The sequence below is a fragment of the Ornithorhynchus anatinus genome, chromosome 16, assembly GCF_004115215.2.
Source record: "Ornithorhynchus anatinus isolate Pmale09 chromosome 16, mOrnAna1.pri.v4, whole genome shotgun sequence".
NCBI lineage: Eukaryota > Metazoa > Chordata > Mammalia > Monotremata > Ornithorhynchidae > Ornithorhynchus > Ornithorhynchus anatinus.
Genome location: NC_041743.1, coordinates 1,408,810 through 1,436,285, shown reverse-complemented (window position 1 = coordinate 1,436,285; position 27,476 = coordinate 1,408,810). Strand labels below are relative to the sequence as shown.

Here is a 27,476-nt window from a genome sequence, read left to right as displayed (position 1 = left end):
CTTTCCGGAACGAGTTTGCTTGTCTGACAGAAGTGGAAGGAAGGAGATAGAGTATGTCAGCCAGCTAGCGTTTGCTTTGTCCTTGAACCATCAGGGGAAGGCTTTTCATTCGCCCACGCTCTGCTTCCAAGACTTTTCGCCGTTGGTGTTTGAAATGGTACTTGTTAAGCCCTTACTATGTGCCAAGCACTGTTTTAAGGGTAGATACAAATCCATCAGGTTGAACACGGCCCCTGTCCCACATGGGGCTCCCACTCTTAATCTCCATTTTGCAAGCGAGGGAACCGAGGCCCAGAATAGTGAAGTGACTTGCCCAAGGTCACAGAGCAGACGTGGCAGAGCCGGGATTAGAACCCAGATTAGGCACCCGCATCATTAAATGGCCTGAAAGAAAGCAAAGGGCTTCCCAACGTTACTCTAGAGCATGGAGGTAAATTAACCATGCAGCTTTGACCTTGCCGTCTGCTGTTCTATTTCATTGCACAAAGTATCGTTTGGCTTCGACTTCCTCTAGGGCTCTCAATTTAGTTTTAGTTTGTCGTTAGAGGACCCGTTACTGGGCTGAACTGTGCAGGGAGAAGTGGCCAGCGGGGCCTGGACTTAAATCCTGTCCACGGTTAGGCCCTGGGTTGGAGAAGCAGCGTGGCTCCGTGGAAAGAGCCCGGGCTTGGGAGTCAGAGGTCGTGGGTTCGAATGCCGACTCTGCCACGTGTCAGCTGTGTGACTGTGGGCAAGTGACTTCATTTCTCTGGGCCTCAGTCACCTCATCTGTAAAATGGGGATAATAATGTTAATAATAATGTTGGTATTTGTTAAGCGCTTACTATGTGCAGAGCACTGTTCTAAGTGCTGGGGTAGATACAGGGTCATCAGGTTGTCCCACGTGAGGCTCACAGTCTTAATCCCCATTTTACAGATGAGGCAACTGAGGCACAGAAAAGTTAAGTGACTTGCCCACAGTGACACAGCTGACAAGTGGCAGAGCTGGGAGTCGAACTCATGACCTCTGACTCCGAAGCCCAGGCTCTTTCCACTGAGCCACGCTGCTTCCAGGGATTAAGTCTGTGAGCCTCACATGGGACAACCTGATTACCCTGTATCTATCCCAGCACTTAGAACAGTGCTTTGCACATAGTAAGCGCTTAACAAATACCAACATTATTATTTCCCACTCCCCTGTCACATGACGTGCTCCCTCCTGAGATGCAGGGGCTGAGTTTCCCGGGACAGTGGTTCCCTAGGATTAATCACTCGGGAAATGACACTTGCCTGAGGTTTTTCCCTGAAGCCTCAAGAACGCAAATCCTGGTGGCAAAAAAATGGGAGAGAAAAAGGGGCAAGCTCCTATTATAATGGATCTCCCTCCCCCGGCCCAATCTGTCGCGCTGAAGGTTTGAAAGCATTTCAAAAACAATAGTTGGCTGTTCCATCACCTTGGGGTTACCCGTTGGGTGGTAGCTCATTCAATAACTGATTCAATCGTATTTATTGATAACTTACGGGGTGCAAAGCGCTGTACTAAGCGCTTGGGAGAGTACAATATAACAATAAACGGACACATTCCCTGCCCACAACTAGCTTACAGTCTAGCTGCAACTGTTGTTCCTAGTTTGAGAGTTTTGTCAGCCATCCGTGTATTCGCATTTGGAAGCTGCTTCCAATCACAGTGGTGTCTAGGATTTTCAAAAGTTTAGGGTTATTTTTTAATAGTAAAGCCACTGAATAGTTCAAGCGATTTCTCTACTAATCTCCCCCCCCCAAATCCATATTTGTTTAGAATCAAGATTCAGGAGAAATGGGGTGGGCGGGGGGGGGGGGGCAATCTCTTGGAACAAATTGATCATCTGACAGGATACCTTATATATGTACCCTCGTGAGAACAGTTCTATGGAGGATTTCTAATTTTATATCTATCTTGAAATTAAAAATAAGGATTCCCAGTTTTTCTAGAAAGTAATTTCTCCCTGGCTATCAATTTGGCGGAATGGATCCCATGTTTTAAAGGTATTGAGTGCTTACTATGTGCTAAGCACTGTTCTAAGCACTGGGGGGATGAGGTTGGATATGGTCCCTGCCCCACATGGGGCTCACAGTCATAATCCCCATTTTACAGATGAGGTAACTGCGGGCCAGAGAAGTGAAGTGACTTGCCCTGGTCACAAAACAGATAAGTGGTGGGATTAGAACCCATGTCCTCTGACTCCCAAGCCCGTGCTCTTGCCAGTAAGCCACGCTGCAGCTCACGCTGTTTCTTGGGAATGGAAGCCCAGTTTCGGTGTAGCCAGAATCGCCCAGAAAGAATGTGAGGGATGATTTTTTGAGGGGTGGGTTTCGTTTGCGTTCGTTCTCCGCGGTTTCTGTGGATTAGTTTCACCCCGGGAACTGTTCACACCTAGATCTGATTGGGCAGAAGTGATAGTCGAGATATCTGCCATGGGAAATGTAATTCAGCTCTCTTCTTGAACATTTGGAAGCAATGACATTTCGTTTCCTGCTCGCCGATAACACGGATGTTTATTTACTTAAGTCATTAGAGGTACGACTTCAGTATGAAGTTGAAGAGATCATTACTCCTGAACCAGAAACAATTCCTCCGTTTCCAGATCCCCCTTCCCAGCTACCTTCTTTAAAGAGTCTTTCGGGGAGCAGCACCACCACAGTGACCAGCGAAGGGGTGACCAAGGACAGCCTCCCATGCCTCAAGTAAGATCTCAATGTCTCCTGTTAAAACCTGGATCCGAGCAACACCGCGTTCAATCCGTCAGTGATAGTAATGAATAATTACGGGATTTGTTAAGCGCTCACTGGGTGCCAGGCGCCGTATTAAGAGCCAGGAGGGATACGAGCAAATCGGGTTGGAAACGGTCTCTGTCCCACGTGGGGCTCCCAGTCTCAATCCCCATTTTACAGAGGAGGGAACCGAGGCCCAGAGAAGTGAAGCGACTTGCCCTGGGTCCTACGGCAGAGAAGTGGTGGAGCCGAGATTAGAACCCAGGACTTCGGACTCCCAGGCCCGTGCTCTCTCCCCTACGCCATGCTGCCGCTTACTATGAGCAGAGCACCTGTTCTAAGTGCTTGGAAGCGTCCAACACATTCTCTGCCTATAATGAGCTGAGAGTCTAGCGGGAAAGACAGACAACGATAAGAATAAATGGGCCGTATATAATGGAGAATTTAAAGAGATGGACATAAGTGCCGTCGGATTTGGGGTGGGGCGAATATCAGATGTCCAAAGGTCACGGGTCCGTTGACAATGCGTAAGGGCTAATGTGAGGTAACGATCTCATAGTTACCCTAGGACTTAGCCCAGCGTTTTGCCCCCAGCAAACCCTTGATCAGAGACGCTTCATCTCACTGCTCTGGGTCCTTGGGTTTCTTCTTGAATGGCCTCAGTTCTTCTCTCCACCCTCCAGATGAGTTCAGGCGAGAAGGAATAATAATAACCATAACAAATACCAGTTATTATTAAGTGCTTACTATGTGCCAGGCACCGTATCAGTGCTGGGGTCGTTAGAAGATCATCAGGTCCCTGTCCCACGTGGGGCTCATGGTCTTAATCCCCGTCTCCCAGATGAGGGAACTGAGGCCCAGAGAAGTGAAGTGACTCGCCCGAGGTCACCCAGCGGACAAGTGGCGGCTCCGGGATGAGAACCCAGGTCCTCTGACTCCCAGGCCCGGGATCTTTCCACTAGGCCACGCTACTTCTCACTCCAGCCCTTCCCTCTCTGCACGGTGGCACGACGCCGCGGGTGGCCCCTTATCACTCATCAGTGGCCCTTTGTGACACAGAGCCAAGATGGCGAGGGCAACCCCCCAGGCCTCTCCCCTCACAGAGCCGCCATGGGGTGCCCAAAGTTGGGAGTGACACGGTACATTTCCACTCTTGGTTGCCTTCAGCCAAGGGCCTAGCGGCAGAGGGCATCTGGGGTGAGTAGCCACGCGCCAGCCAGAGTGGAACATGGTGCGAGGGACGGAGGACGTTCACTGGCAAGAGTTTCGTCTCTCAACTGGTGTCTCTCCCTGGTTGAAGTTGGGAACTCTAGTGGAAGATCCTCAGCCCCTTTAGAGATCCACGCTCGTTTGGTTCTCCCCCGGGGACCCACTGGGATTTTCCAGAGAACGGGACTGTAGGCGATAAACAGATAATTGTGAGCCGGCGTCTTTCCGCTGTATTTTCCACATCGTCGATGGCCTCGGGGGGGCCGAGGGGGTCGTCACAGGATGTGTTTCGGTGTCTCCCCTTTCCCGTAGCGTGAAGGGTCGCCCTGTGAGGATGCCTCCTGGGTACCAAGCGGACCTCGTGGTTCAGCTGGTGTGGGTGGACGGAGAACCTCCGCAGCAAATCACAAGCCTTGCCGTCAGCTCTGCCTACGGACTGTAAGTTAGCTTTAAATGATTTTCTCTCCCCTGCCCAACTTTCCCACTCTTTTACTGTACTCACTAAGATATTTGGAATATTTCCAAGTGTCAAACACTGTTCTGAACACTGAGATAGGTACAAGTTAATTGAGATACAGTCCCTGTCCCACATGGGACTCACAGTCAAAGTAGGAGAGAGAATAGGTATCCCCAATTTTACACTTGAGGAAACTGAGGCACAGAGAGTTAAGTGACTTGCCCAAGGTCACACAGCAAGCAGTTAGAACTGGGATTAGAACCCAAGTCCTCCTGACTCCCAGGCCCATGGTCATGCTGCTTCTCTCCCAAATGCTTAGTACACAATAAGCCTTCAGTAAATACCATTGATGATTATTATTATTATTTTACTTAAGTACTTACTATGTGCCAAGCACTGTAGTAAGCACCGGGGAAGATATAAGATAATCAGGTTGCACACAGTCCAAGCAGGAGGGAGAACAGGTATCGAATGCCCATTTTACAGAGAGGAATTGAGGCCCAGAGAAGTTAAGGGACTTGCCCAAGGTCACACAGCAAGAGTTGCCTTTTAAATCCTAAATACGGAGAGTGACCGGGACCTCGACAAGTTGGGCAGACTGGAGGGTCGAGCGGTGGGCCGGGAGGTGAGAGAATGTACAGTTCCCAAAAGTAAATCAGTCCTTTCCAAAATAAGGGCTCGGTTTTTCTTTCCCTTGGCTTCCCTCCGGTGTGATTTTGGGTAAAGGAGCTCGGGCAACTCTTATGATCTGGCATCAAAGCGTGTCTCCTCATTGATCTGTGAGCAGCTGGAAGATGGACCGAGTCTTCTAAATTGGGGTGAAGGGACAAGAATCAAAGCGTTTTTTTTCCTAGCAGTGAGAATAGCCGATATTCAACTATCTACTGGTTGGCCGATCCAGGAAAACGCTTGGTGAGGGGAGGAAATGAGGATTCGGTATTTTCCGGGAATTGAGCTTATCCCCGTCCTTTGTCTTTCGTCAAACACGGATAATCCCGAGTCGCCTCAACTTTCCGAAGTGGTTTTCGTCCCCTTTCAGACCAGTCAATCAGTCAGTCATGTTTATCGACCGCTTACCCCGTGCAGAGCGCCGTATTAAGCGCTAGGGAGAGGATGGTTTAACAGAGGTGTTAGACGTGTTCCCTCCCACAAGCCTACAGCCCACTCTCAACTGACATATCATTTTTTTAAAGGGGATGGGAGTTCGAGGATATGACACTGTGGGGGTCCAAAGTGTAGTTACCGGGGCGGGGGGCGGTCGCATAGTAATCCCCTCGAGATGCAGTCAGTCCAAGAAGCCTCTACTCGGAGTTGCGCTGAACATCGCGGTGACTCAGGCTCCCGGGGACTTGGTTTGACTATTTGTGCGAGAATCTCCCAACCGACCCTCCCTGCTCGGTTACCTTCTCCTCAGCGTCGCGTTCGGGAACTGCAACGGGCTGGCCGTCGTGGACTTCCTGCAGAAGACCGTGTTGCTGAGCATGGGGACGGTCGACTTATACGGATCGAGCGATCCCTACCCGCGGCAACCCCGCTCTCCGCGCAGAAGCAAGCAGTTCATCGCAGGTAGGAAAGATGGTTCTGCCTCTGACTCAGCCCTTGGGGTTCTCGCCTAGAGCTTTTTATAATGCCTTTGAAATGTAAAACAGGCCAGCCAACAAGATTTACATAACTTTGAGGAGGGGTTGGGGAGCGGGGAGAGTGACTTAATGCCAAAGCCAGCCCTGGGGTTCTCCGTCTGCCGTCGCATGAACCGTTTCGGCCTTCGATATGCCATCCTGGTGTCGCCCTCTTTAGAGCCCCTGAGAAATTATGGAGAATAGGGAGTTGCTGATTCTAAATGAGCCAAAAATAGGCATTTTAGAATTAGCATCCTGGCCTTTTCGGCTGCCAAATGCCTAGATATCTAATTAGGAGACCAGCACCAAAGCCGCCCGCGTCCTCCGCGGGCTCGCACGAAATAGTCTCCGAGGAAAGAGAAGCGTTCGGGAACCCGTTCAAGGTGTCGGCACAGAGCAGTCAGAGGCAGCTCTGAGAGTTTTTAGGCCGCCTCGAAGTCTCCGCCGCAGTGGGTTCCAAACTCTGCCAGGAATGCCTCCGCGCAGACTCTGAACGTAGACTGTAGAGCTGCGGGTAGGGAGGTCGTAGGTGGCCGGGGAGGGGAGGTTTGGCCCAGTTGGAACGTGGAGAGGCATTTGGAGAAGGCAGGGAGGGGCCCCCTTCCAGATCATTCAAGTGCTTCCAGCCTCGGAGGGGTCCCCCCTCTGCTTCCGAAGACCGGACCCCCTTAACTGTTCAAGAGCAGCGCGTCTCCGAACCCTGGGCTAGCCCTGCCACAATCCTATGGTGAGGAGGCGGAGGCCACGCCGACCCGAACCGGGACTCGACGGGCCCCAGGGAATGTCGAGTTCGGGCCCAGACCTGCAGCACGGGGCACGCCGGATTCGGACCGACTGGGGGCAAACCTTTGGGCATCCCGATCCCGCTTTTCCATCCGGGGAGTCGGGACCCCGGGACCCCAAGGGCCCGCCCAGGCCAGAAAGGGACACCCGATTTTGCGGGGCCCGGGTTGCTTCGATAGAGCCGAGGGCTCCCCGAGCCCCACTCTGAAAAATCCTGTGGGCCACATACTGATGAGATTCTGGGATTAGCATGAGGAGAAATTAGGGAGAAACTCCCATGGCAAGGGCAATCGAGTCACATATGCAAATGTGTATATAGGAATATGTTTAAGGAGCCCAAATAATCTAAAACGCACAGTAGTATGTTCACTGGCATAAACACCACACCCTAAAATCTCCATTTTTTTGCGGGGGGGGGAGGGGTGGGGAGTGGGGAAAGACCACCACCAAAAGCACTCCGCTGGATACCAACGGAGGAGTCGTCTGGCCAGATGATCGAACCCAAGCGAGCCGCCGTTGAGGAACAATTCCCCGACAGCGCGATTTCCCGTTTAGATCCCGCCTCTAAGGAATTCAGCTGACCGAAGTTTCCGACTGCTTTTTCCACCACTCATCTACCATCCCTTCCTTCTTTGTATTAAGCTATTTTTCTCGGTGCCTCCCCCCTTCGATCCGAAAACCCGACACTTGCTGCGACTTCTTCACCTTGGCTGTTGTAGGTGCTGGTTATGATGTCACTTCCTTTCACTGTAGACTGTTTTTCTCTCTCTCCTCTGCCTGCTGCTGATGCTGGTGCTCTGGCATGTCCCACAGACAACTTTTGCATGCGTGGCCTGTCTAACTTTTATCCAGATTTAACGAAACGGATCCGTACTTCCTATCAGAGTAAGTTCCATAAAGGTTAGGCCGACGGCTTTCTCAATGTGCTTGAGTCCACTCCATACGTCCGTGCTCAGTGATACGTTGCTTTCAACACACTCGGCATGTGTGCATATTTCATTCCGTTTCTCAGTCAAGCTGAAAGCTGCGTACCTTTGAAGCGATAAAATAGTCCCTCGGTTTTTTTTTCCTTTTTTTTTTTTTTTAATGTTCCGCACCCGGTGACGAATTTGCATTGTTTCTGTGTTTACATCAAAACACATCCTTCTACTTTTTGTTTGTGAGCCTCTCATCACCCCTCGCCCCCACCGGAGCCAGGGGTGGAGCCCCCGTGTCCTCCCTGGTGGAAAGAGCACAGGCCTGGGAGTCAGAGAACCTGGGTTCCAATCCTGCCTCCGGTACTCGTGCGCTGTATGACCTCGGTCGAGTCACTTCACTTCTCTGTGCCTCGGTTCCCTCACCTGCGAGGTGGGGGTTCGGTGACTGTTCTCCCCCGCTAGACTGAAAGCTTGTTGTGGGCAGAGCCTCAACCAGGCCCCAGGACTGGGAAAAGTCAGCCTAACCCTTCTGGAGCCGCAAGCGGGACGGAGCCCCTGCAGGAGACTCATTTGCCCCAAAAGCCCGGGGCCGGGCTCATTTCGAATTTTCAATAACCCAAAGGGTCATTTAAGTGAGACTCGATTCCGTTCGGGCTCACGCTAAACGTGTCGGGTTTAGTCCGTGGCTCCCACAAGGGTTAGAGGGGGATCCGGGGCTTGTGAGAAATGGCCCAGATTTCTCAGCCTCCAGTCCACGGGCCCGCAGATGACACCCGGGCCAACGTCCCCGGTCCTCGCCGAGGCCAGAGAGCTGCAGCCCAGAGCCTTCGTTTGAGAGGGTGGCCTCGAGCAAGCAGCTGGGCGCTTGGGAGGCCTGCTCCCGAGGACTGTTGTTTCAAGTCCAAGTCATGAACCAAACCGCTTGAAGAGACCGCCTCTCCCGAAGGGGTGGGTAGCAGGGGCGGGGGGGAAACAGACACGCGGCCCGGTTTCCCCTCGGGGCTGGGATAGCGACTGTCTCGGACCGACTCATTGAACGAAAGCGCCGGTCTTCCGAACGACTGCTGTTTGTTTCATCCTGGGGCTTTTTGGGGTTCTGCCTCACCAAGCTACCAATTTCGTATTTGTTCACATTTCTATGGGTGAAGCCCACCCACAGAGGGGGAGCCTTTGGTCCCTTAAGCTTCAAGGCCCTTCTCGAGGCTCCTGCCTTGTGCTTCAGGCGAGCTCTCCCGTTCCCTTCCCAACCCCACTGAGCTTATCAGTCACTGAACCATTGAGCCTGCTAGGCTCCCTGCCTAGAGGGTTCTCATCATCATGCCAGCTACCCCTGGCACCCGTTCGCTTCAGAAGAGAGGCGGTGTCCGAGACCACCTGAGATGGGAAGTGACTTTCCCTAAGGAACAGTTTGGATCTGCATTGGCAAACCCCTGGGAGATGGACTGATTTTTTTTCAACCGAGCTTTTCAACATTCGATTAGAGTGTTTATATTTACGGGTCCAGGTTGCTTGGAGGAATGGGGTGCTGGTTTCCTTCCCTGATGTCCATTTTCAGGGGCCATCCCAGCTCCCTAACTCTCCCTTCCGGACAGGGATCGTCTCTCTTTATTGCTGTATTGTACTTTCCCAAGCGCTTAATACAATGCTCTGCATTAAGCGCTCAATAAATATGATTGAACGAATGAACCCTGACTCCCTTTGGTGACCCAGTATGGTGATGCACAACTCTTAACTCTCCCCTCTTCATCCCTGACTCTCCCTCTGGGAATTCAGCACAAACTGCTCAGAATTTTTTAAAAAAATAATATTTAAGTGCTTCCTATGTGCCAGGCACTGGACTAAGCGCTGGGGTGGATAAAAGCTAATCAGATTGGACACAGTCCACGACCCACATGGGGCTCGCAGTCTTAATCCTCATTTTACAGATGTGGGAACTGAGGCCGAGAGACGTGATGTCACTTGCCCAAGGTCACGTGGCAGACAAGGGGCAGAGCAGGGATTAGAACCCAGGTCCTTCTGACTCCAAGGCTTGAGCTCTATCCATCAGGCCTCACTGCTTCTCTTTTGGGGGGCACTAAAGTGGCTTGGGACTCTCTGCACGACCTCACCCATCGTGGGGGGGCTTTGGGGTCCGAGAGAGGTGCCGGAACTCTGCCCCGCAGATACTGTGATTCGGCACCGGCAAGTCCCAGCACACGTTAAACCGCGGTTAATTTTGGAGGAGCTATTCTAGGCCACCGGCATATTGTTTGGGGATTCGAAAAAAACGACAATATATTAAACTTTGAAAACGGTCAATTGGCAAAGCATTTTTCTGGGGAACATCAGTTTTTATATTAAATTGCTTGTTTACACAGTAGACTGTAGTAGCACCAGGAGCAGTCAGGATAAAAAATTAATTTATCTATCTTGGGACAGAATTAGGTTGGGGAAGTCAGCCAACGGCTCTGCATATGTGTGTGTGTGTGTGTGTTTGGTGGGCCTCGTCACTCATGGGGATTTCCTCCTGAGTGGTATGCAGAGGAAATCACCAGGAAGGTTTACTAAGCGCCTAACCTGTGCAGAGCACTGTACTAAGTGATTGGGAGAGTGAGTAGACACGATCCCTGCCCGCAAGGAACTTCCAATCCATCAGTATGGAATACTGAATTCAGCACTGGGAAGAGTCTAAGAGAGTCGGTAGGCACGATCCCCCCCCTCAAGGAGCTCCCAGACAGCAGAGATTTTCCCGGCGAGCAAGTGGCTGTCCAATAACAAGGTGGGGTGAACCAATTCGGACCAGAACTAATGTTGTTCGGCCGTGAGGAGGAACATGGAAACTTGGGAGCAGGGAAATGAGTTTTTAGGAGATGGTTTAGAAAAGTGCGGTGCAGGGCCAGCAGTATGGGGGTGGACCGGAACCGTACCGGAAACCTCCTGAAGAAAATAAGTCAGAAACCGGGATTCTTGCGGTTCCAAATTATGAAACAATCCAAGGACTGAGTCTGTCTGCGTTCATGTTTGACACACACTGCAAATACGCTCGGACACCCCATTTTTGCCAGGACAGCTCCTCCTTTTTAAGAAACTTTACCTCGGGGGTCTCGAGCCCGGTTCTTGGGGAACGAGGGCGCATCCCTCTTGCCCAGAGCGGTGCGAGGGGCTCTGGGAATGTGGACAGAGCCGCGGGGAGGTGCCTTGGAGAACAAGCAAGTGGGTGTTCTTCGGAACCCCTGGGGCAGCAGGTCTCCAGAACGCCTTGAATTTGGAAAGCGAAGGGCATCCTTAGATTTGAGGTTGCAGTTCTCCCATCTTGGTCCGCGGCTCAGCCCACAACTTGGTGGAAAAGGAGTGCGGTCCAACGCTACTCTCTGGGGATTGATTTCCGGGGGCTGCTCTCTCTGGGAGCTGTCCTCTGGGGTGCCTCCTCTGTTGCCCTTTGTCATCGTCCCCAGCTATGGCACTCCACTGGCTCTGTTGCACTTGGATATGGTGTTGTGGGTTTTTTTTGTGTGTGTGTGTTTTGTTTTTTTAAATGGTCTTTTTTAAATGGTATTTGTTAAGCGCTTCCTATGTGCCAGGGACTCTGCTGAACGCTAGAATAGATACAAGCAAATCAGTTGTGGGCCGTCTGGGATTCACAGTCTTAATCCCCATTTTACAGAGGAGGGAAGTGAGGTGCAGAGAAGTGAAGCGACTCGCCCAAGGTCACATGGAAGACCGGTCCGGGAGCCAGGTTTAGAACCCAGGTCCCCGGACTCCCAGACCTCGCTCGCTCACCCAGGGTTCTGCTGGCTCTCAGAACGCCACAGAACACACCATCCGGCATCATCGGTATTGCATGCCTACCGCCAATCGGCCCGTCCATAATATTCATAGAGCCCCTACTGGTGCAGAGCATTGTGCAAGGCGCTTGGGAGAGTACAGACAGGATAAGTAAGCTCACTGTGGGCAAGGAATGTGACGGTTTATTGTTATATCGTACTCCCGCGCTGCAATTAAACCCTTCTAGCCTGGAAAGTGCGCTTATGAAGGGAGAACACATCTCTCCTGTTCGAGTTTAATAGTGTCCTATACATGCCCAGATAAATGTTCATTGCGTGTAAGCACCAAAGCGTAAGTAGTATTTAATTATAGAGTTCTGTTGTTCTCGGATTCCCCTTTCATCCAGATAATCATAGGATGGCACCACCAAACCAAAGAAAATGGAGCTATATTAGGAAGAAACTAGAATGTGTTGATTTTTGACTCGTTCTTCGAGACATTAATGTCATTTTAACGTGTGTTTATGTGATTTCTTTAATTTTGAAGTGGCGGGAGAATCTGTTATTAGAAGATTACTGGGAATCCATCACAATCACAAAAGGATTTCTGTGAAAAACTTGGTAGCCTTCAGGCAACCTGCACAGATTACTTGATATTTCAAAGATGAATATCTTGACTCCAATTCCTTGGCCTTTAACAACAGGCAAAATGCCAAAAGGCAAAAACCTACAAAAGCTTAATTTCTTGTCCCATGTTAATGTAAAAATAAGACTATTGATGGGGAAAATTATCAGTAGGTGGACTAGGAGGAAGCTTAATCCCTTGGAAGGTTTTCTGGCCAATTCTAATTTTAATGATAAATCAATTACCATTTATAGGATGGAAAAAAATACGGGGTCCAAAGGTACCACTCTCATAGTACATCGTTGCTAAGCAACGGCCCTCCCTGTTCAACTATAGAGGATCATCGTCCTCATTATAATGTATCAATTGAACGCTTACTATGTGTGGAGGATTTGGGAGAATACAGTACAACCGTGTTGGCGGGCACGTTCCCTGCCCACAATGAGCTTACAGTCTAAAGGATGTCAGAAGATGTCAGGCCACACAAATTCCCAAATGGAATTGCCTTTTCAGAGACTTTTGCCTCTTGGTTTATCATCGTACAGCCCAATCCTCACTTATTCCCCTGACGCCTCCTCCTCTTCCTCTCTTTTTTTGCTCCCCACTGCTTCCAACTTCCCCACACTCCGGGCTCGATCCACCCCCAGAATTTCTCAGACCCTGCCCTCTAAACCAGCCCCCACAGGCTCTAACGTCCCGGTCTACCCAGCCCTCCACCGGTGCCTCCCGCCACCTCCCTGAGATGGTCATTTTGCCTAAATCCATCAGAATTGGCCGGTCCTCCTCTCCTTCCAACATCACCCACCTTGACTCCCCCTCCATCCCAGTCTGAGCCCCGAAAATACCTTATTCAGCTCAACATTCAAACGCTGTTCTAAGCACTGGGGTAGGTACAAGATAATTAGGTCGGGCACAGTCCCTGTCCCCCGGGGCCTCACAGTCCAAGAGTTTGGAAAGAGCCCGTAGTGGAAAGAGCTAAAATGAATTTGAATATTTCCTCATGAATGAGAAGCAGTGTGGCCTGGTGGATAGAGCACAGGCCTGGAAGTCAGAAGGACCTAATCCCGACTCTGCCACCTGTCTGCGGTGTGGCCCTGGGTCAGTCACCTCTCTTCTGTGTGCCTCAGTTGCCTCATCCGTAAAAGGCGGATTAATGTTGTGAACCCCATGTGGGACATGGACGATGTCCTACTCCAGTGCTTAGAACAGTGCTTGACACATAGTAAGCGCTTAGCAAATGCCATCATCATCGCCGTCATCACGTGGGACAGGGACTTTGTCCGTCCTGATTAACTTTTATCTATCCCAGCGCTTAGTAAAGCCCCTGACACGTAATAAGAGCTTAATAAATACCATTTAAAAAAAAATCTGAAAGGTCAGCTTAACCATCAGAACATCTCTAGGTTTCTACCCACATAGATGGCACTCTTCCCTGTGTTGACCGTCTGCTACCTGTGCATCTGAACGCAGCGGGACACAAACTTGGGGCTTGCTTTAGCTGGTAATTCCTTAAACCTCGCACCCTTGAGGACGCTCGTCGCGGCACATTTCCGATCCCCACGTACTCAGGCAGCTTGCCGGAGATGTAGGAGAAAGACCTGGGCCCTAATGAGCCAGTCCTTATCGAGGTCTGAGGGAGAGTCACCTCTTCGGAGCGTGGCCGGTGTTAGTCGTTGAGAGGAGTGAACCAGGGGGCTTTGTAGATTGCGTCCCTCAGTGCTCAGTGACTGACTCTCTTGAGGAAAATATAGGAAATGTTCCGGTGACTAAAGGGTGGATTTTGCCCCGGCACAAACCAGCTACGAAAGCCAAACGGTGGGCGTCTTTCTGCTCACGTGCCAGCGGTGGGGACTGGGAGGTCAGCGTGTGTCCCGCCGTGGGGGGCAAAGGATGCAGCCACAAGTGGCTCTAACTGGTGTGTTTCCGGATGTAGGGAAGGTGGCCTTGGAGGGCGCGGGGCAAGTAATCCTGAGGGAAGAGGAATTTGGGAGCAACCGAGGGCGCTGAGCTCCAGTTGCTGATGCTCCAATAGGCAGCGAGCAGCCACAGCACGGGCCCGTGGCAGAAGCGAGGCCCAAGGCCGCGCTTTTGAGAGCCTCACGGCCAGCGAGCCCCACCCCGTCCCGCAGTCGGGCCGGTGGCGGAAACTCCGGGGTCGCCCGCTGAGGCCCGCTTAGCTGCCAGGGCCCGAGAAATCTGGGTTCTCCACAGCCACTTCCGAGGGATTTCTTCCCGGATGGTGGGGCGGAGCATTCCAGCATCCCCTGCTCCAGAAAGTCACCCCCCTGGGTCTTGTTAAGTGCACGAGGACGGCTAGACAAGAAGTTGAGAGCGTCAGTCTTTCCGCAGGGTCTATTCGGGCTTCCCAACTCTCACACCAGAGACCTAGTTCTGATGATGGGTTATACAGCTCCTCGATACGCTCACTCTAGCGAGTGGTCCTTATTTCCAAAGATAATCCCCTCCCTTCTTTAGCCCATCCAGTTTGACGGAGCCTTCGTTTCCTCTCTTTAGAAGGAGGTTCTCACTCCAGCCCATCCTGGTAATGACGACGTTCAGTCACACGTCAAATAATATCCCACGGACCCTACGGAATTCTGATAAACGTGTATTCCCGGTGTAGATGGGGAAACAGAAACGCTGATATTTTAAGACTTTTCCATCAGCCACATTCGACTTCCCTTTTTGTGTCAATCGATTATTTTGCTTGCTTCTCTCCTCCGTCAAGCGTTTTCTTTTTTCAGAAGTTACGACTATCCAGGCTGGTTTTTCATACCGATGTGAGGCAGAGGGGAGGGTGTGGATCCCAAAAGAACGATTTTGCTTTCGCTATTTATTAACCCGATCACCAGCTGAACGTTCAATTCTTTCCTAGCCTTCTTTTTCCTCCTGGATTTCCTCTCATCTGTCTTGTCTTTATTTTTTCTTTCAGGTCTCACTGAACTCAGTGACAGCCCAGTTTCCTTGGAACTGGAGCGCTGCAAGTCCCCCACTTCAGGTAAAAAGCCCACTTCCTCTACGGAGAAGCAACGTGGCTCAGTGGAAAGAGCCCGGGCTCGGGAGTCAGAGGTCGTGGGTTCTAATGCCGGCTCCGCCACGTATCAGCGGTGTGACTTTGGGCAAGTCACTTCACTTCTCTGGGCCTCAGTGACTTCATCTGTAAAATGGGGATGGAGACTGTGAGCCCCATGTGGGGCAACCTGATTAACTCGTCGCTACCCTAGCGCATAGAACAGTGCTTGGCACATAGTAAGCACTTAACAGATACCATTATTATCCTTATTATTATTTTATTAAAAGCGACTGACCTCTTCCTCACTGAATCATCCACCAATGGTATCGGTTTTGTTGTTTCGGAGGTTCTTCAATAACGGAAATGTTGCGTGAAACACTCCTTCTACAAACGGTTGATTTTTGTTTGTTTGATAAAGCGCTTAGTACAATGCTCTGCACACAGTAAGCGCTCCATAAATACCACCCATCGAATGCTGTTGTATTGGACTCTCTCAAGAGCTTAGTACAGTGTTCTGCGCACAGGAAGCACTCAATATCATCGTTGGTAATAGTGCACATCTCTTAGGATAGTGACGGATTTAGGAGTTGGGAGAGCTGGGTTCTAATCCCAGATGTCCCAAGGGTTTAGTACAGTGCTCCGCACAGAGTGAGTTCTCAGTAAATACCCTTGAGGATGATAGTTCATATCTCTTTGGCCTAGTGGAAAGAGCCTGGATCTAAGAGTTAGGAGACCCGGTTTCTAATCCCAGTTTGTAGCTCTGTGACTTTGGGCAAATCACTTACCCCCTCTGGGGCTCGGTTTCTTCATCTCTGAAGCGGGAGGAGGGTATTAGAAAGCGGGGGTGGTAGTAATACGTGCCTCTCCCTCCCTCACAGGGATGTGGAGACACAAGGAGATGACTGAGGCGAATATTCTTTGGAAGGATAAAGGGGTTTTGCCTATTCAAGGTAATAGGTACGGTCTTCTAGACTGTAAACTGGTTATGGGCAGGGAGCCTGTCTGCTGGTTCTGCTGTAGCGTCCTCTCCCAAGCGCTTAGTACAGTGTTCTGCACCCAGTAAGTGCTCAAGAAATAGCATTGATGACGATAGTTCGTATCTCTTCAGCCTTGTGGGAAGAGCCTGGATCTAAGATTTAGGAGACCCAGGTGCTCATCACAGCTCTGCCAGTCGCCTGCCCTTTGACCTTGGGCAAGTCAGTTAACCCCTGTGGGGCTCGGTTTCTTCATCTCTGAAGTGGGGAGTATTAGAAAATGTGAACAGTAGTAATACTTGCCTCTCCCTGCCTCGCAGGGATGTCGAGACACTAGGAGATGATGGCTATGAAAATGCTTTGGAAAGATAAAGGCAGTTTGCAATTCTAAGTAGTAGGTATGGTCCTCTAGACGGTAAGTTTGTTATGAGCAGGGAATATTTCTGCTAATTCTGTTATATGGTCCTCTCCCAACCGCTCAGTACAGCGCTCTGCATGTGGTAAGTGCTCATAGGTTCATAGTAAAAGCTGGTGACGATATATAACTGTCCTTCGCTTTCAAAGATCACAGTGTCGACGGTGAGATCCTAGCGATGCGAGTGTGAATGAAGAATCTGCTGTGTGACTGGCACTCTCTTCCCCGTTGTAGAATTAAATGAGTGGGGAGCTGCAGTAGAATGGGCCCACCCTAACCGCGACCAGCAGGGTCACATTCTCCCGGTGGAGCAGACGGAAATGGCTTTCCGGCCTCCTTCGCTCACCAGGGAGTGAGTCTCTCCAGACCTAAGCCCGCCGGGGAACAAGTCTCCCCGGGCCTAGGCCCGCCAGGGAGTGAATCTCTCTGGCCTTACGCCTGCCAGGAAGGAGTCTCCCCTGGCTTAAGCCCATCAGGGAGAGAGTTTCCCTGGGTCTGTGCCCGCCAAGAAGCAAGTTTCCCAGGCCTAGGCCTCCAGAGAGCATGGCTTCCCAGGCCTAGGCTGGCCAGAAAGCAAGTAGGCCCGCCAGGGAATGCGTCTTCCCAGGCCTAGGCCTGCCAGGGAGTTAGTGTCTCGAGGCCTAGGCCCACCAGGATATAAATCTTCCTGGTAATAGAGAGAAAATGAGGGAGTACTACCCTCCACAGCTCCTTAGAGGAAGGCTTTGCCACCTCAGTCATTGTTTTTACTCTTTCTTACAACTTCGCCTTCCAGACGGAGAGACTTAGACATCCTGGTGGTGATTTATCTAGTGTTGCAGAGCCTAAATTCAAACTCACTGCTCGAATTTTCCGATCTCTGCCAAGCCCGGCAAACGTTACCCCGTGGGGAACCGGCCGCTTGAAATTAAGGCAGTAGCTTTGGCGGAAGTAACTTGAGTCGGCAGCTCCCATTTTAAAAATCCCTCACCGACTGCTGTCATCGCTGCTGAACTCACCCAAACAGGACTTTGATGGAGTCTGCTCTGGACAAGTTTCACAGGATGTTTAGACAATGCTTCAAACTTAGAGCCGAGGGAACCCGGGCCAGAGCGGAGAATGATTCCTTTTGTAGCTTTCTCCGGGTGGCTGGTTTCCCCGGGCTCCTCCAACGATTTCATCCTTTTCAAAATGCAGTCGACACCAGTTGTGCCAGAAGCAACCCCCAACTCCCGTATCTGTACAAATAGTAAAGCTGGTCAGAGGGCGGATGGCAGGATCATTGTCGGGAGAAATTTTCACATATTTTCAATTCATTTTATGAAGTGAAATGCCCGGTCGCATCTCCCCAGCATATCACGTTGAAGCTTTTAGGAAAATGAAGACGATTATAACCCCTATAAAAATGAAATCAAACCCCCGAACTGTATGTGACGGAAGGGGGTCGCCGACCCTAATCCCGACCGCACCGAAAGACGATACGTTTCTAATGACGTCTTCCAGAAATGGCCCCGATAATCCTTTGGGGATCCATGATTTCAAATTGGCAGGAACTCTCAAAACAGATGACAAACGTTGCCCCCGCCAGCTGAGAAGACATGAGTCAGGAGAAGGACAGATTGGAGCGAGCCTTAGAGGGGATCGGCTTCCTGGCCTCAGGAAGTGATCCGCTGAAACAGGCTCTGAGAGCGTCTCCCCCAGCCCCCCAACACTTCCCCCACATACACGGGTCTTTCCCTGTGGGTACCAGAAAGGCTCTCAGACCCGGAGTGGGCAGAACATCATTCTGTATTCAGAAAAAATGCGAAGGCCTGGCATACGTTCTCTTCTCCCTCCCCTTAGACTGTGAACCCCCCTATGTGGAACAGGGATGGTGTCTGACCTAGAGAAGCAGCGTGGCCTAGTGGATAGAGCCTGGGCCTGGGAGTCAGAGGGACCTGGGTTCCAATTCTAGCTCCGCCACTTGGCTGCCTTATGATGTTGGGCAAGTCACCACACTTCTCCGTGCCTCAGTTACCTCATCTGTAAAATGGGGATTAGGACGGCGAACCCCATGTGGGACATGGACTGTGTCCGACCCTATTAGCTTGTATCTACCCCAGCGCTTAATACAGTGCCCGACACATGGCAAGCGCTTAACAAATACCATTAATCAATCCCGGTGGCCACTCTTGGCTTCAAGCCCGCCCTTTGAGGTCAGAATCCTTGGTGTCACCAGACCCGGGAAACGTGGTGACCGAGCATTTTATTTCTCCTCCCTCCAGGCCTGGTTGCCCAAACTCCCGAGACAGCGCCAGGCTTTTTCCGGAACGAGGTACCAGCTGGGATCAAGCCCACCACTTGCCAGGTGAAACTAAAAAGCCCCATTGCCGGAGAGGCTGGGATCCCACCTCCACCCCCTCCATTTGGCCAGATGAATCACTCTCTGCCATTCACCTCCCAAGCCCTGCCTCCTCATCTTGTCGTGTAGGAGATTCCGGGCCGTGCTCCGTGATCGGCGAGAAGCCGACCTTCCCGCAGGCAGCCACTGAGACAACCAAGGACTGGGGAAGGGACTCGATGGGATACAGTGTAGGCGCGTGAAGGGCGACGGGCAGGACTTTAGGCTTGCGTAAGAGTGTCCCGTCCGTGTGGTGCGGCTTCCCCCCGGGGCGTCGGGAAGAGAGGGGGTCGAACCTCTAGAGGCCCCAGGCTTGAAAACGTCATCCTTCAGACCCAAATTATCTGACTCCGACAGGATTTTCTCGCTTTTCCTGATGATGGGTGGCCCTTGTAAAACTTCCATCATTTTATCCCCAGCCCCCTGAAACACGCCGCGGCCACCTGGCGTCTCTGCCCCTGTGGTTCCCAGCTGGGGAAGGATGCAGTGGTCCAGCATTCATGATTTAGACAGAGAGTCAGCTAGAGGGAAGCTCCAGGAAACTGTGGGAGACAGAGGTGGGCTGGACCACCCCATCAGACACAGGGGCCTCCGAGGCCCTCGAGTGCCCCCCCAGGCCTGAGGATCCCTCAGGGGTGTTTAGGGAAACCACTTTGAGTCTGGAAGAGGTGGGATTCTCCCTGAACCTTCAGGGTCTCCGAACCTTGGGGCCGATCTTCCCAGGATCTACAGGTTCCGCCTTTGTTCCCAGCACTCGCTTGCGCTGACTTCACCGGCTTGTCGGTTTCTGTCGATCCAGGCAAAGTGACAACCAACTTCTCTCCGTGGCGGAAGTGAATAATGGGCCCCGGCTTTTCATTTCAAGCATGGGAGCAAATAGGAAGAGGGGACAGCCCATCAAAGACAGATCTCAGGACAAGGGAATCCGGAGCTCCGGGCTGCAGCAGCCAGCAAGTTCCAGAGACATAACTTGGGACCGATCCAGAGACCGTAGCCAGAAAGGCACAGAAAGGGACCGTGACGAGCAATTGGGTCTTCCCGAGATTCTTAGGTCAGTCTTTGTCGAGCTCGTACAACGACACCGAAGTACTCGGGTGCGGTGCATTTCGAGGTAGACTTTCCCGGTCTCGGTGAATACTTGGAGGATCGTTAGGGCAACAGTCTTGATCTATCTATCGGCGCTTCCTAACGTCTCACGAGCCCACTCCGCCACTGGCTCTGGTCATAACCTTTTCCCAGCGTTTATGCCCGAGGAGCCGTTCCTCGATAGCTGGATTTCTTAATCCAGACCTATCACAGTTAAGGCTTGAGCAGGGGAGAGCTGTACCCAGCCGAGCAGCCTTTTCCCCTCTGTCCCGTGCTGGAATCTCCTGCTGTTGACCATTATCTCTGGGTTGCGATAGACTCGGCCTCTGCTCTGAGACTTCAGTTGGTCTGACGTTTGAAGCCGTACTTCTTGATTCCGTTTGCCACTTCTCCGTCGGTCTGTGCTCTGGTGGACTGTCGCTCCTTGTGGGCAGGGAATCTGTCTTTTCTACTGCTGTATCGTAGTCTCCCGGGCACTTAGCACAGGGCTCGGTACACAGTAAGCGCTCGATAAGTATGACTGACAGGATGTTGCCCAGGTAGCCAAATATAGTGACTGCTTTCAGTTCTGTTTTTGTCTACCGACATGGCCTGCCATTCTAGAGGAATCTTGGGGGCCTGCCTCACTTAAGGTCACCCAGGTATCTGCTGCTCGGGTCATTCATTCATCGAGTCGTATTTAAAGAGCACTTACTGCGTGCAGAACGCTATGGGGAGCTTTATAAAGCACTGGAAATACTCAGGAAAATACCAGATCCTGGCAATCGAGAAAGAGTAGAAAAGAACAAATGCGCTCTCAAAGCTCCCAGGGTAAGGCTTGTGGGAACAGAGCAACATCGAGCCAGCTTTGTTCCTTCTTCATGTATGAATCCTCAATCAATCAGTTATATTTATTGTGTGCAGACCACTGAACTAAACGCTTGGGTAGAAAATATAACAGAGCCGCTAGACATATTCCCTACCCACCATGTGCTTACAGTTAGAGGGGGAGACAGAGATTAATATAAATAAATAAGTTACGGATACGGATAGAAGCGCTCGTGGTACTGAGGGAACTCCTCTGCCCATTCGGAATTTCCCTAGCCTTCTTTCATGAGGAACGTCACACCTCGGCTGCTTTTTCAAAAACCAGATCTGCACTTTCCAGAAAGAGTCCCTCCGTTCACAGTGTCCGTTCCACGGGGGCCGTGGGGTGATCACCCCCACCGGCGACAAAACACCTCCAGCTCTTGAGTTGGACACCCAGACTTTGTCATCCGAGATCTCTGACCAGACCCATCAGGGCAGGAAATGCTCAGAATGGCAGCCCCCTGGCCCCCTGGCCCTTTGAAGCCTGCATCCACCCCGTTCTCGTCCCCGCTAAATCCCCGTTCCCTTTTGGCCCCGGGATTCACAATGCAAAGTTGGCGCCTTTGTCTACTTCCAATTCCAGTACATAGCAATCCCATTTCCAGGAAGTTCCTTTTAAATTCCATAAGGGTCTGTCTGGGGCCGGGGATAATGTTTGATTAACCTTGGGGTTCCTACAGGCTGTATTCTTATCTCTCTATCTTGCTTTTTTTAACACACTGACTTAGCCTATTTGGCAAGTTGGGTTTATTTTATTTTATTATTTTTTTAAGCAAGTGCACTTCATAGCTTCCATTAGACAATTACTCCTGAGCAGACTCTTGGGCCCCACGACCCTTTCCTTCCATGCCCTAATAAGACCTGCGTTTCCCTTTCTCCCACGGGGGCCGGTTGTCTTTTCTCCCTGAGTGCATTACTTGCATTTGGGCAGTTCATCATGCACTTGCCCTTTGTCTCTGTGTCTGGCCAGTTCTCTAATTTGTCCCATCATCAATCCAGAGTAATAGCCCTCTCTCCCCGCCCGGTGCCCCACACAAACTTAGGGGTGAGCCGCCTTACGTGTCGCTGTAGCTCGATCTTTGTGCTTTTTTGCTTTTGGAATATGGCCGAGGCAGTCTCCCCTCTCCCCCTCCCAGCTTTACTCTCCAGTGAGTTTTTTCTGGTCACCGTGGCCTGCTGGGCCCTTCTGGTGGCTTGGTGAGCAAGCCCCATTTCCACTTGGTCCTTTTAATCAGGCAAATAACCAACCTCCCCTAACTATTAAATATGACTCACCATCCCCTTCCTAGTCGATCAATAAGTATTGTTGAGCTCCTACTCTGTGCAGAACATTGTACTTGGCAAAGGCCATTCTCCCACAGGTAGCCTTGCATTCAATCCTCCTTATTGCTTTTCTTGTCCTGCAACGCGTTCCCCCATTAATCAATTAATCAATCAATTGTATTTATCGAACGCTTACTGTGTGCAGAGCACCGTACTAAATGCGTGGGAGAGTACAATATAACAGTTGGTAGACACTCTCTGCCCGCAACGAGCTTGCAGTCTAGAAGGGCAGACGGACATAAATATAAATAGATAAATTACGGGCGTGTACATGAGTGCAGAGCGGCGGAGGGTGGGGTGAATGAAGGGAACGGATCAGGGAGACGTAGAAGGGAGTGGGAGAAGAAATGAAGGCTTAGTCTTAATCTCTAAACTCTTGGTTTTAGTTGCCTTCTGCTTGGCAAAAATAAACGGCTGGAAAATGAATGATGCGATGTAGAGAGTCGGGTGTGGGGGTGGTGGTGGGAGAAGCGAGGAGAATGAGAAAGCAGTGAAACGAAGGGCCGGTTTAAAAATTCCTTCCTCTCCTTACGTCGTCCGTTCTGTGTACTGGATACTTTAAGCGCTAGGAATATATGTAAAACAGAAACAGCCCTTTTTCTGTTGAAGCTTTGGGATGAACTCGTTCGGTAGAAACTGACAATTTCGGGTGAGGATAGGTAAGATCCCCATCATAAGTGTAGGTGAAATTTATCCTTTATCACCCGGTCTAATGGTTAGTGGAACGAGCCGGGGCCTGGGAGTCGGAAAGACCCCCGGCCCCTCAACTTGTCGGCTCTGTGGCCCTGGGCAAGTCACTTCCCTTCTCTGGCCCTCAATTCCCTCATCTGGAAAATGAGGACTGTGAGTCCCATGCGGGACAGGGACTGTGTCCGACCTGATTAGCTTATATCTACCCCAGCGCTTAATACGGTACCTGGCGTGTGGTAAGCGCTTAAATACGATAGTTATTATTAATCAAATATACGCTCTTGGGATTTAAAAATAAAACACCAATTCTGCATCATTTGACCGGGCGCTTGCCTAGTGTACGTTCCCGGGTGCTTATCAGTCAGCGATCAATCAGTGGTATATATCGAGCACTTATTGTGTGCGCTTAGTACAGTATTCTGCACACAGTCGGTGTTCAGTAACTACCAGTGATTGCTTAACCATAGAGGGGAGAGTTTTGCTTTGTTGAAAGCTTGAGCCCTGATTCACTGGAGAAAGGAGGAAGGAAGAAGATAAGCGACTTTAAGGTAGATATAATAAAGCTAGGGGCATCTGCCATTTTTCACCCAGCTCCGTCCATTCTTAACGTCTGTCTGGTAGAGAGGCATTTTCTCCCCGGTCGAAGTTTTTTCAGCGATGGAGCCCACCCGGCAGCGTGGCTCAGTGGAAAGAGCGCGGGTTTGGGAGTCAGTAGTCACGGGTTCTAATTCCGACTCCGCCGCTAGTCAGCTGTGTGACCTTGAGAAAGTCACTTAACTTCTCTGTGCCTCAGCTACCTCATCTGTCAAATGGGGATTAAAACTGCGAGCCCCACGTGGGACAACCTGATCACCTTGTATCCCCCAGTGCTTAGAACAGTGCTTTGCACATAGTAAGCGTTTAACAAATACCACAATTGATTTTATTTATTTTACCCTCTCCCCCGTAGTTCTGAGGGAAGACCTCGCACAGAGAACAATAATGCCTACGGGTAAGCTGCAGCCGGTCATTGGTCTCTGAGCTTTGAGTGGAAGTCTTTCTTCCTTTAATGGCCTTTGTTAAGTGGTTACTACGCGCCAGGTGCTGTACTAAGCGCTGGGGTAGATACAAGCTAATCAGGTCGGCCACAGTCTTAATCCCCATTTTACAGATGAGGTGACTAGAGGTGAACTGACTTGCCTAAGGTCACACAGCGGACAAGTGGACGAGCCGGGATTAGAACCCAGGTCTTTCTGACTCCCAGGCCCGGGTTCTATCCACTAGGCCACGCCGCGTCTCACTGCTGGTGAGTCAGAAGCACCGGGAATCGGTGCCAGTCAGCCCGCTGGGGAAAAACGACCCAGAACTCGGGGAGTTTATGGGAAATCATGCTTCCTTTCAGCTGGGGGTTTTAGCAAGGAACCGGATCGGTTCTCAGAGTGTCTGTGACCAAGCCGTAAAAAAAAAAAGAAATTCTAACCCGTCTCCGTAGCCCGAGTTGGAACCTGAATCCCGGGAGATCTGAAACAAAAGAGACGAAGCTGAAGACTCCTTTCCTTGGCTCTGAGCTTCATGGTCAGAAGGAAACGAATATGATCGATAATAATAATAATAATAATGTTGGTATTTGTTAAGCGCTTACTATGTGCCGAGCACTGTTCTAAGCGCTGGGGTAGACATAGGGGAATCAGGTTGTCCCACATGGGGCTCACAGTCTTAATCCCCATTTTACAGATGAGGTAACTGAGGCCCAGAGAAGTTAAGTGACTTGCCCACAGTCACACAGCTGACAAGTGGCAGAGCCGGGATTTGAACTCATGACCTCTGACTCCAAAGCCCGTGCTCTTTCCACTGAGCCATGCTGCTTCTCGAGGGACCAAGCCCCTCGCTTTGTTGGAAACTCCCCTTTCTGATACTTTTCTGGGAAGTCGTCTAAAACTGCCCCTGCCAAGAATGCCTCTCCAACCCCTTACTCTTCCCGGTCATGTGGACGTAATGCACAGAAGAGAGCGACTCAAGCTCATCGGAGGGCTCACCTCTTCCTCGTAAAGAAAGACTGGTCCCTACTCCCTCTGAGGAAGAAAGCCTAGAGAAGGATTCATTCATTCATTCAATAGTATTTATTGAGCGCTTACTATGTGCAGGGCACTGGACTAAGCCCTTGGAATGGACAATTCGGCAACAGATAGAGACAATCCCTGCCCAAGCAGCTTGGCCTAGTGGATAGAGTCTGGGCCTGAGAGTCAGAGGATCGGGGTTCTAATCCCAGCTCCTCCACGTGTCTGCTGTGTTCCTTTGGCCAAGACACTTTTAATCCCCATTTTACAGATGAGGGAAATGAGGCGCAGAGAAGTGAAGCGGCACTACCAGAGAAGTCTGACTTCTCTGGGCCTCATTTCCCTCATCTGTAAAATGGGGATTAAGATTGAGAGTCCCATGAGGGACTGCATCCAGCCCGATTAACTCGTATCTACCCCGGCGCTTAGAACAGAGCTGGGCACATAGTGAGCGCATAACATGTACCATGATCATTATTATTTGCTCTACCCTTGTATGGCCGACCCTCCTCACCTGCCATTTCCCTTGAAGCAGCTACCGCTCAGTGAATCTTCCCGTATCTGCTCGGCCGACCTGACGCTCAGGAGTCCTATCTAATTTTCACCCAGGTCTTCTTACCTAGCGTTCAGTACAGTGCTTTGCGTCCAGTAAGCACTGAGCAAGGGCACCGACAGGAGGAGGACTGGGAGGCAGCGTCTCACCATCATCCATTGTGATTTTGATTTGAAGTAGAACCTCGATTTGCTGTTGCCTTTTGCTGTCGAGTCGTGTCCGACCCACAGCGACACCATGGGCACGTCTCTCCCAGAACGCCCCACCTCCATCTGCGGTCGTTCTGGTAGTGGATCCAGAGGGTTTTCTTGGTGAAAATACGGAAGGGGTTTACCCCTGCCGCCTTTCACGCAGTAAATTCGAATCTCCGCCCTCGACTCTCTCCCGTTCCGCTGCTGCCCAGCGTGGGTGAGTTTTGACTCGTAGCAGATGCCTTCCACTCAATAGCCACTGCCCAAGCCAGGAATGGAATGGACAGGCCTCTGCTCGACTCTCCCTCCCGTAGTCGAGACTGGTAGAGTTTTGGAAACTCTCCAGGTGCCGCCCTGAGCGGTGGAACCTGAATTTGCCACCTTTTAGTCTTCTCAATCCATTTTCTACCTGGTCTCCAAGGGTCGAGCCTCTTCAGTTTCTCCAAAATGGAAAAACAGATCGAAGGAAATAGGTCTTGAAAGTTTCCTACCTGCGGGGCCGGAAAATTCCGGTTTATTCGTCCCCGTCCCTGGGACAGTCTTGAGAATTGACTGTCCGAATCTGCTTCGTGAGCCGCCTCCCGCCCCAAGCGGTTGAAACCGAATCTGGGACGGCATTTCTGCTTCCCAATCTGAAGATATTTTCTAACTCGATGGATTGCAAACCTTGATTTGAAAGGCCCTCCCAAGCGCTTAGTTCAGTGTTCTGCACATAGTAAGTGCTCAATAAATACGACTGAATGAGCAGCAGATCTGGATCCTGGTAAGATCAGCTTTGGTTTAAGAATATTGCTCTGCCTGGGCCCTGAAATAAGAATACCTTAAAAGACGTCGACCATTAGTTTGAAGAAGGCTAGTTGCTGTTAAGCTGCTCGGGGAAATTGTAAGCCCAGTCCAAAGACTTCATCGGTCGTGGAGTTGAAGGAAGTTCCCGCTTCCGCTACTGGGATATTGAACCCAGAATCCCACATGAACCATGTCTGGCAAACCGAAGAGGTTTGGGCTGGCATTTCACGCTCGTGTTGGGGATTGGCCAAATTATCACCGTGGGATTTTAATCAAATCTGAAGATTAATGAGTGAATTAATGCTTCAGACTCGATAGAATCCAGAGAGAGAGAGAGAGAGAGAGAAATGGAGAGAGAAATAAATGCACTTGGTTTTGAGGTTCAAAGATGGTCCTACCAGGGGTGAGAGCCTCTCTGGATGGCTATTAACTTTATTTCCTTTCGTCACTTTTGGTCTACTGTCCCTCCACTCTATCAATAGTGTTGATTGAGCGCTTACTGTGTGCAGAGCACTAAACTAAGCACTTGGGAGAGTATAATAGAGTTGGTAGCTACGATCCCTGCCTTGGAGGAGCTCACAGGCTAGCGGGCGGTAGCTTACGGCATAGTCATTTCAGGGGCAGTAAGGCCATTTTTCTTCCAAAATGGTGGAGGAGAAAACAGGATACTCCAGGAAGGGCGTAGTGAGAAGGATAGCAGAGAGACTCGAAGCTCGCCGGTAAAATTCTCGGAAGACCTAGTAAGGGATCGTTTGGAAAAGTCTAAAATTGAGAGCAACGCAAGACGGGTGCAGCGGACCCAGAGGTGGACAGGGTGATTCAGGGAGAGAGCAAGAACTCTCTGACTTCAAGTCGACAGGCCGTGACGATGACACCCCGAGATTCTTACGTGAGGCTGGCCCTCCTCCCTCCGTTACCTCCTCAGGGAGACCTCCTGGAAGTGGGTCGGCACAGTGGCTTTTGGGGGACCGGAGAACGTCGTCCCCTCCACCCCCGATGTAAGACTATAAGCTCGTTGTGGGCAGGGAACGTATCTGTCGATTGTTCTGCCGTAGTCTTCCCAGCGCTTAGTACAGTGCTCTGCTCTCAGTAAGCGCTCAGTAAGTACGATTGAATGA

General features: G+C 50.9%; 1 protein-coding gene across 1 annotated transcript in view; it reads left to right on the top strand.

The window, feature by feature from the left end:
- The window catches only part of STXBP5L (syntaxin binding protein 5 like), a 141,450-nt gene that overhangs the window by 92,480 nt on the left and 21,494 nt on the right, over positions 1-27,476 (top strand). Inside the window, exons 16-20 of the mRNA XM_029080943.1 lie at positions 2,528-2,703; positions 4,252-4,377; positions 5,811-5,962; positions 7,612-7,683; positions 15,016-15,081. Coding sequence (XP_028936776.1) covers positions 2,528-2,703; positions 4,252-4,377; positions 5,811-5,962; positions 7,612-7,683; positions 15,016-15,081 — 592 coding nt within the window. The remainder of the gene's footprint in view (positions 1-2,527; positions 2,704-4,251; positions 4,378-5,810; positions 5,963-7,611; positions 7,684-15,015; positions 15,082-27,476) is intronic.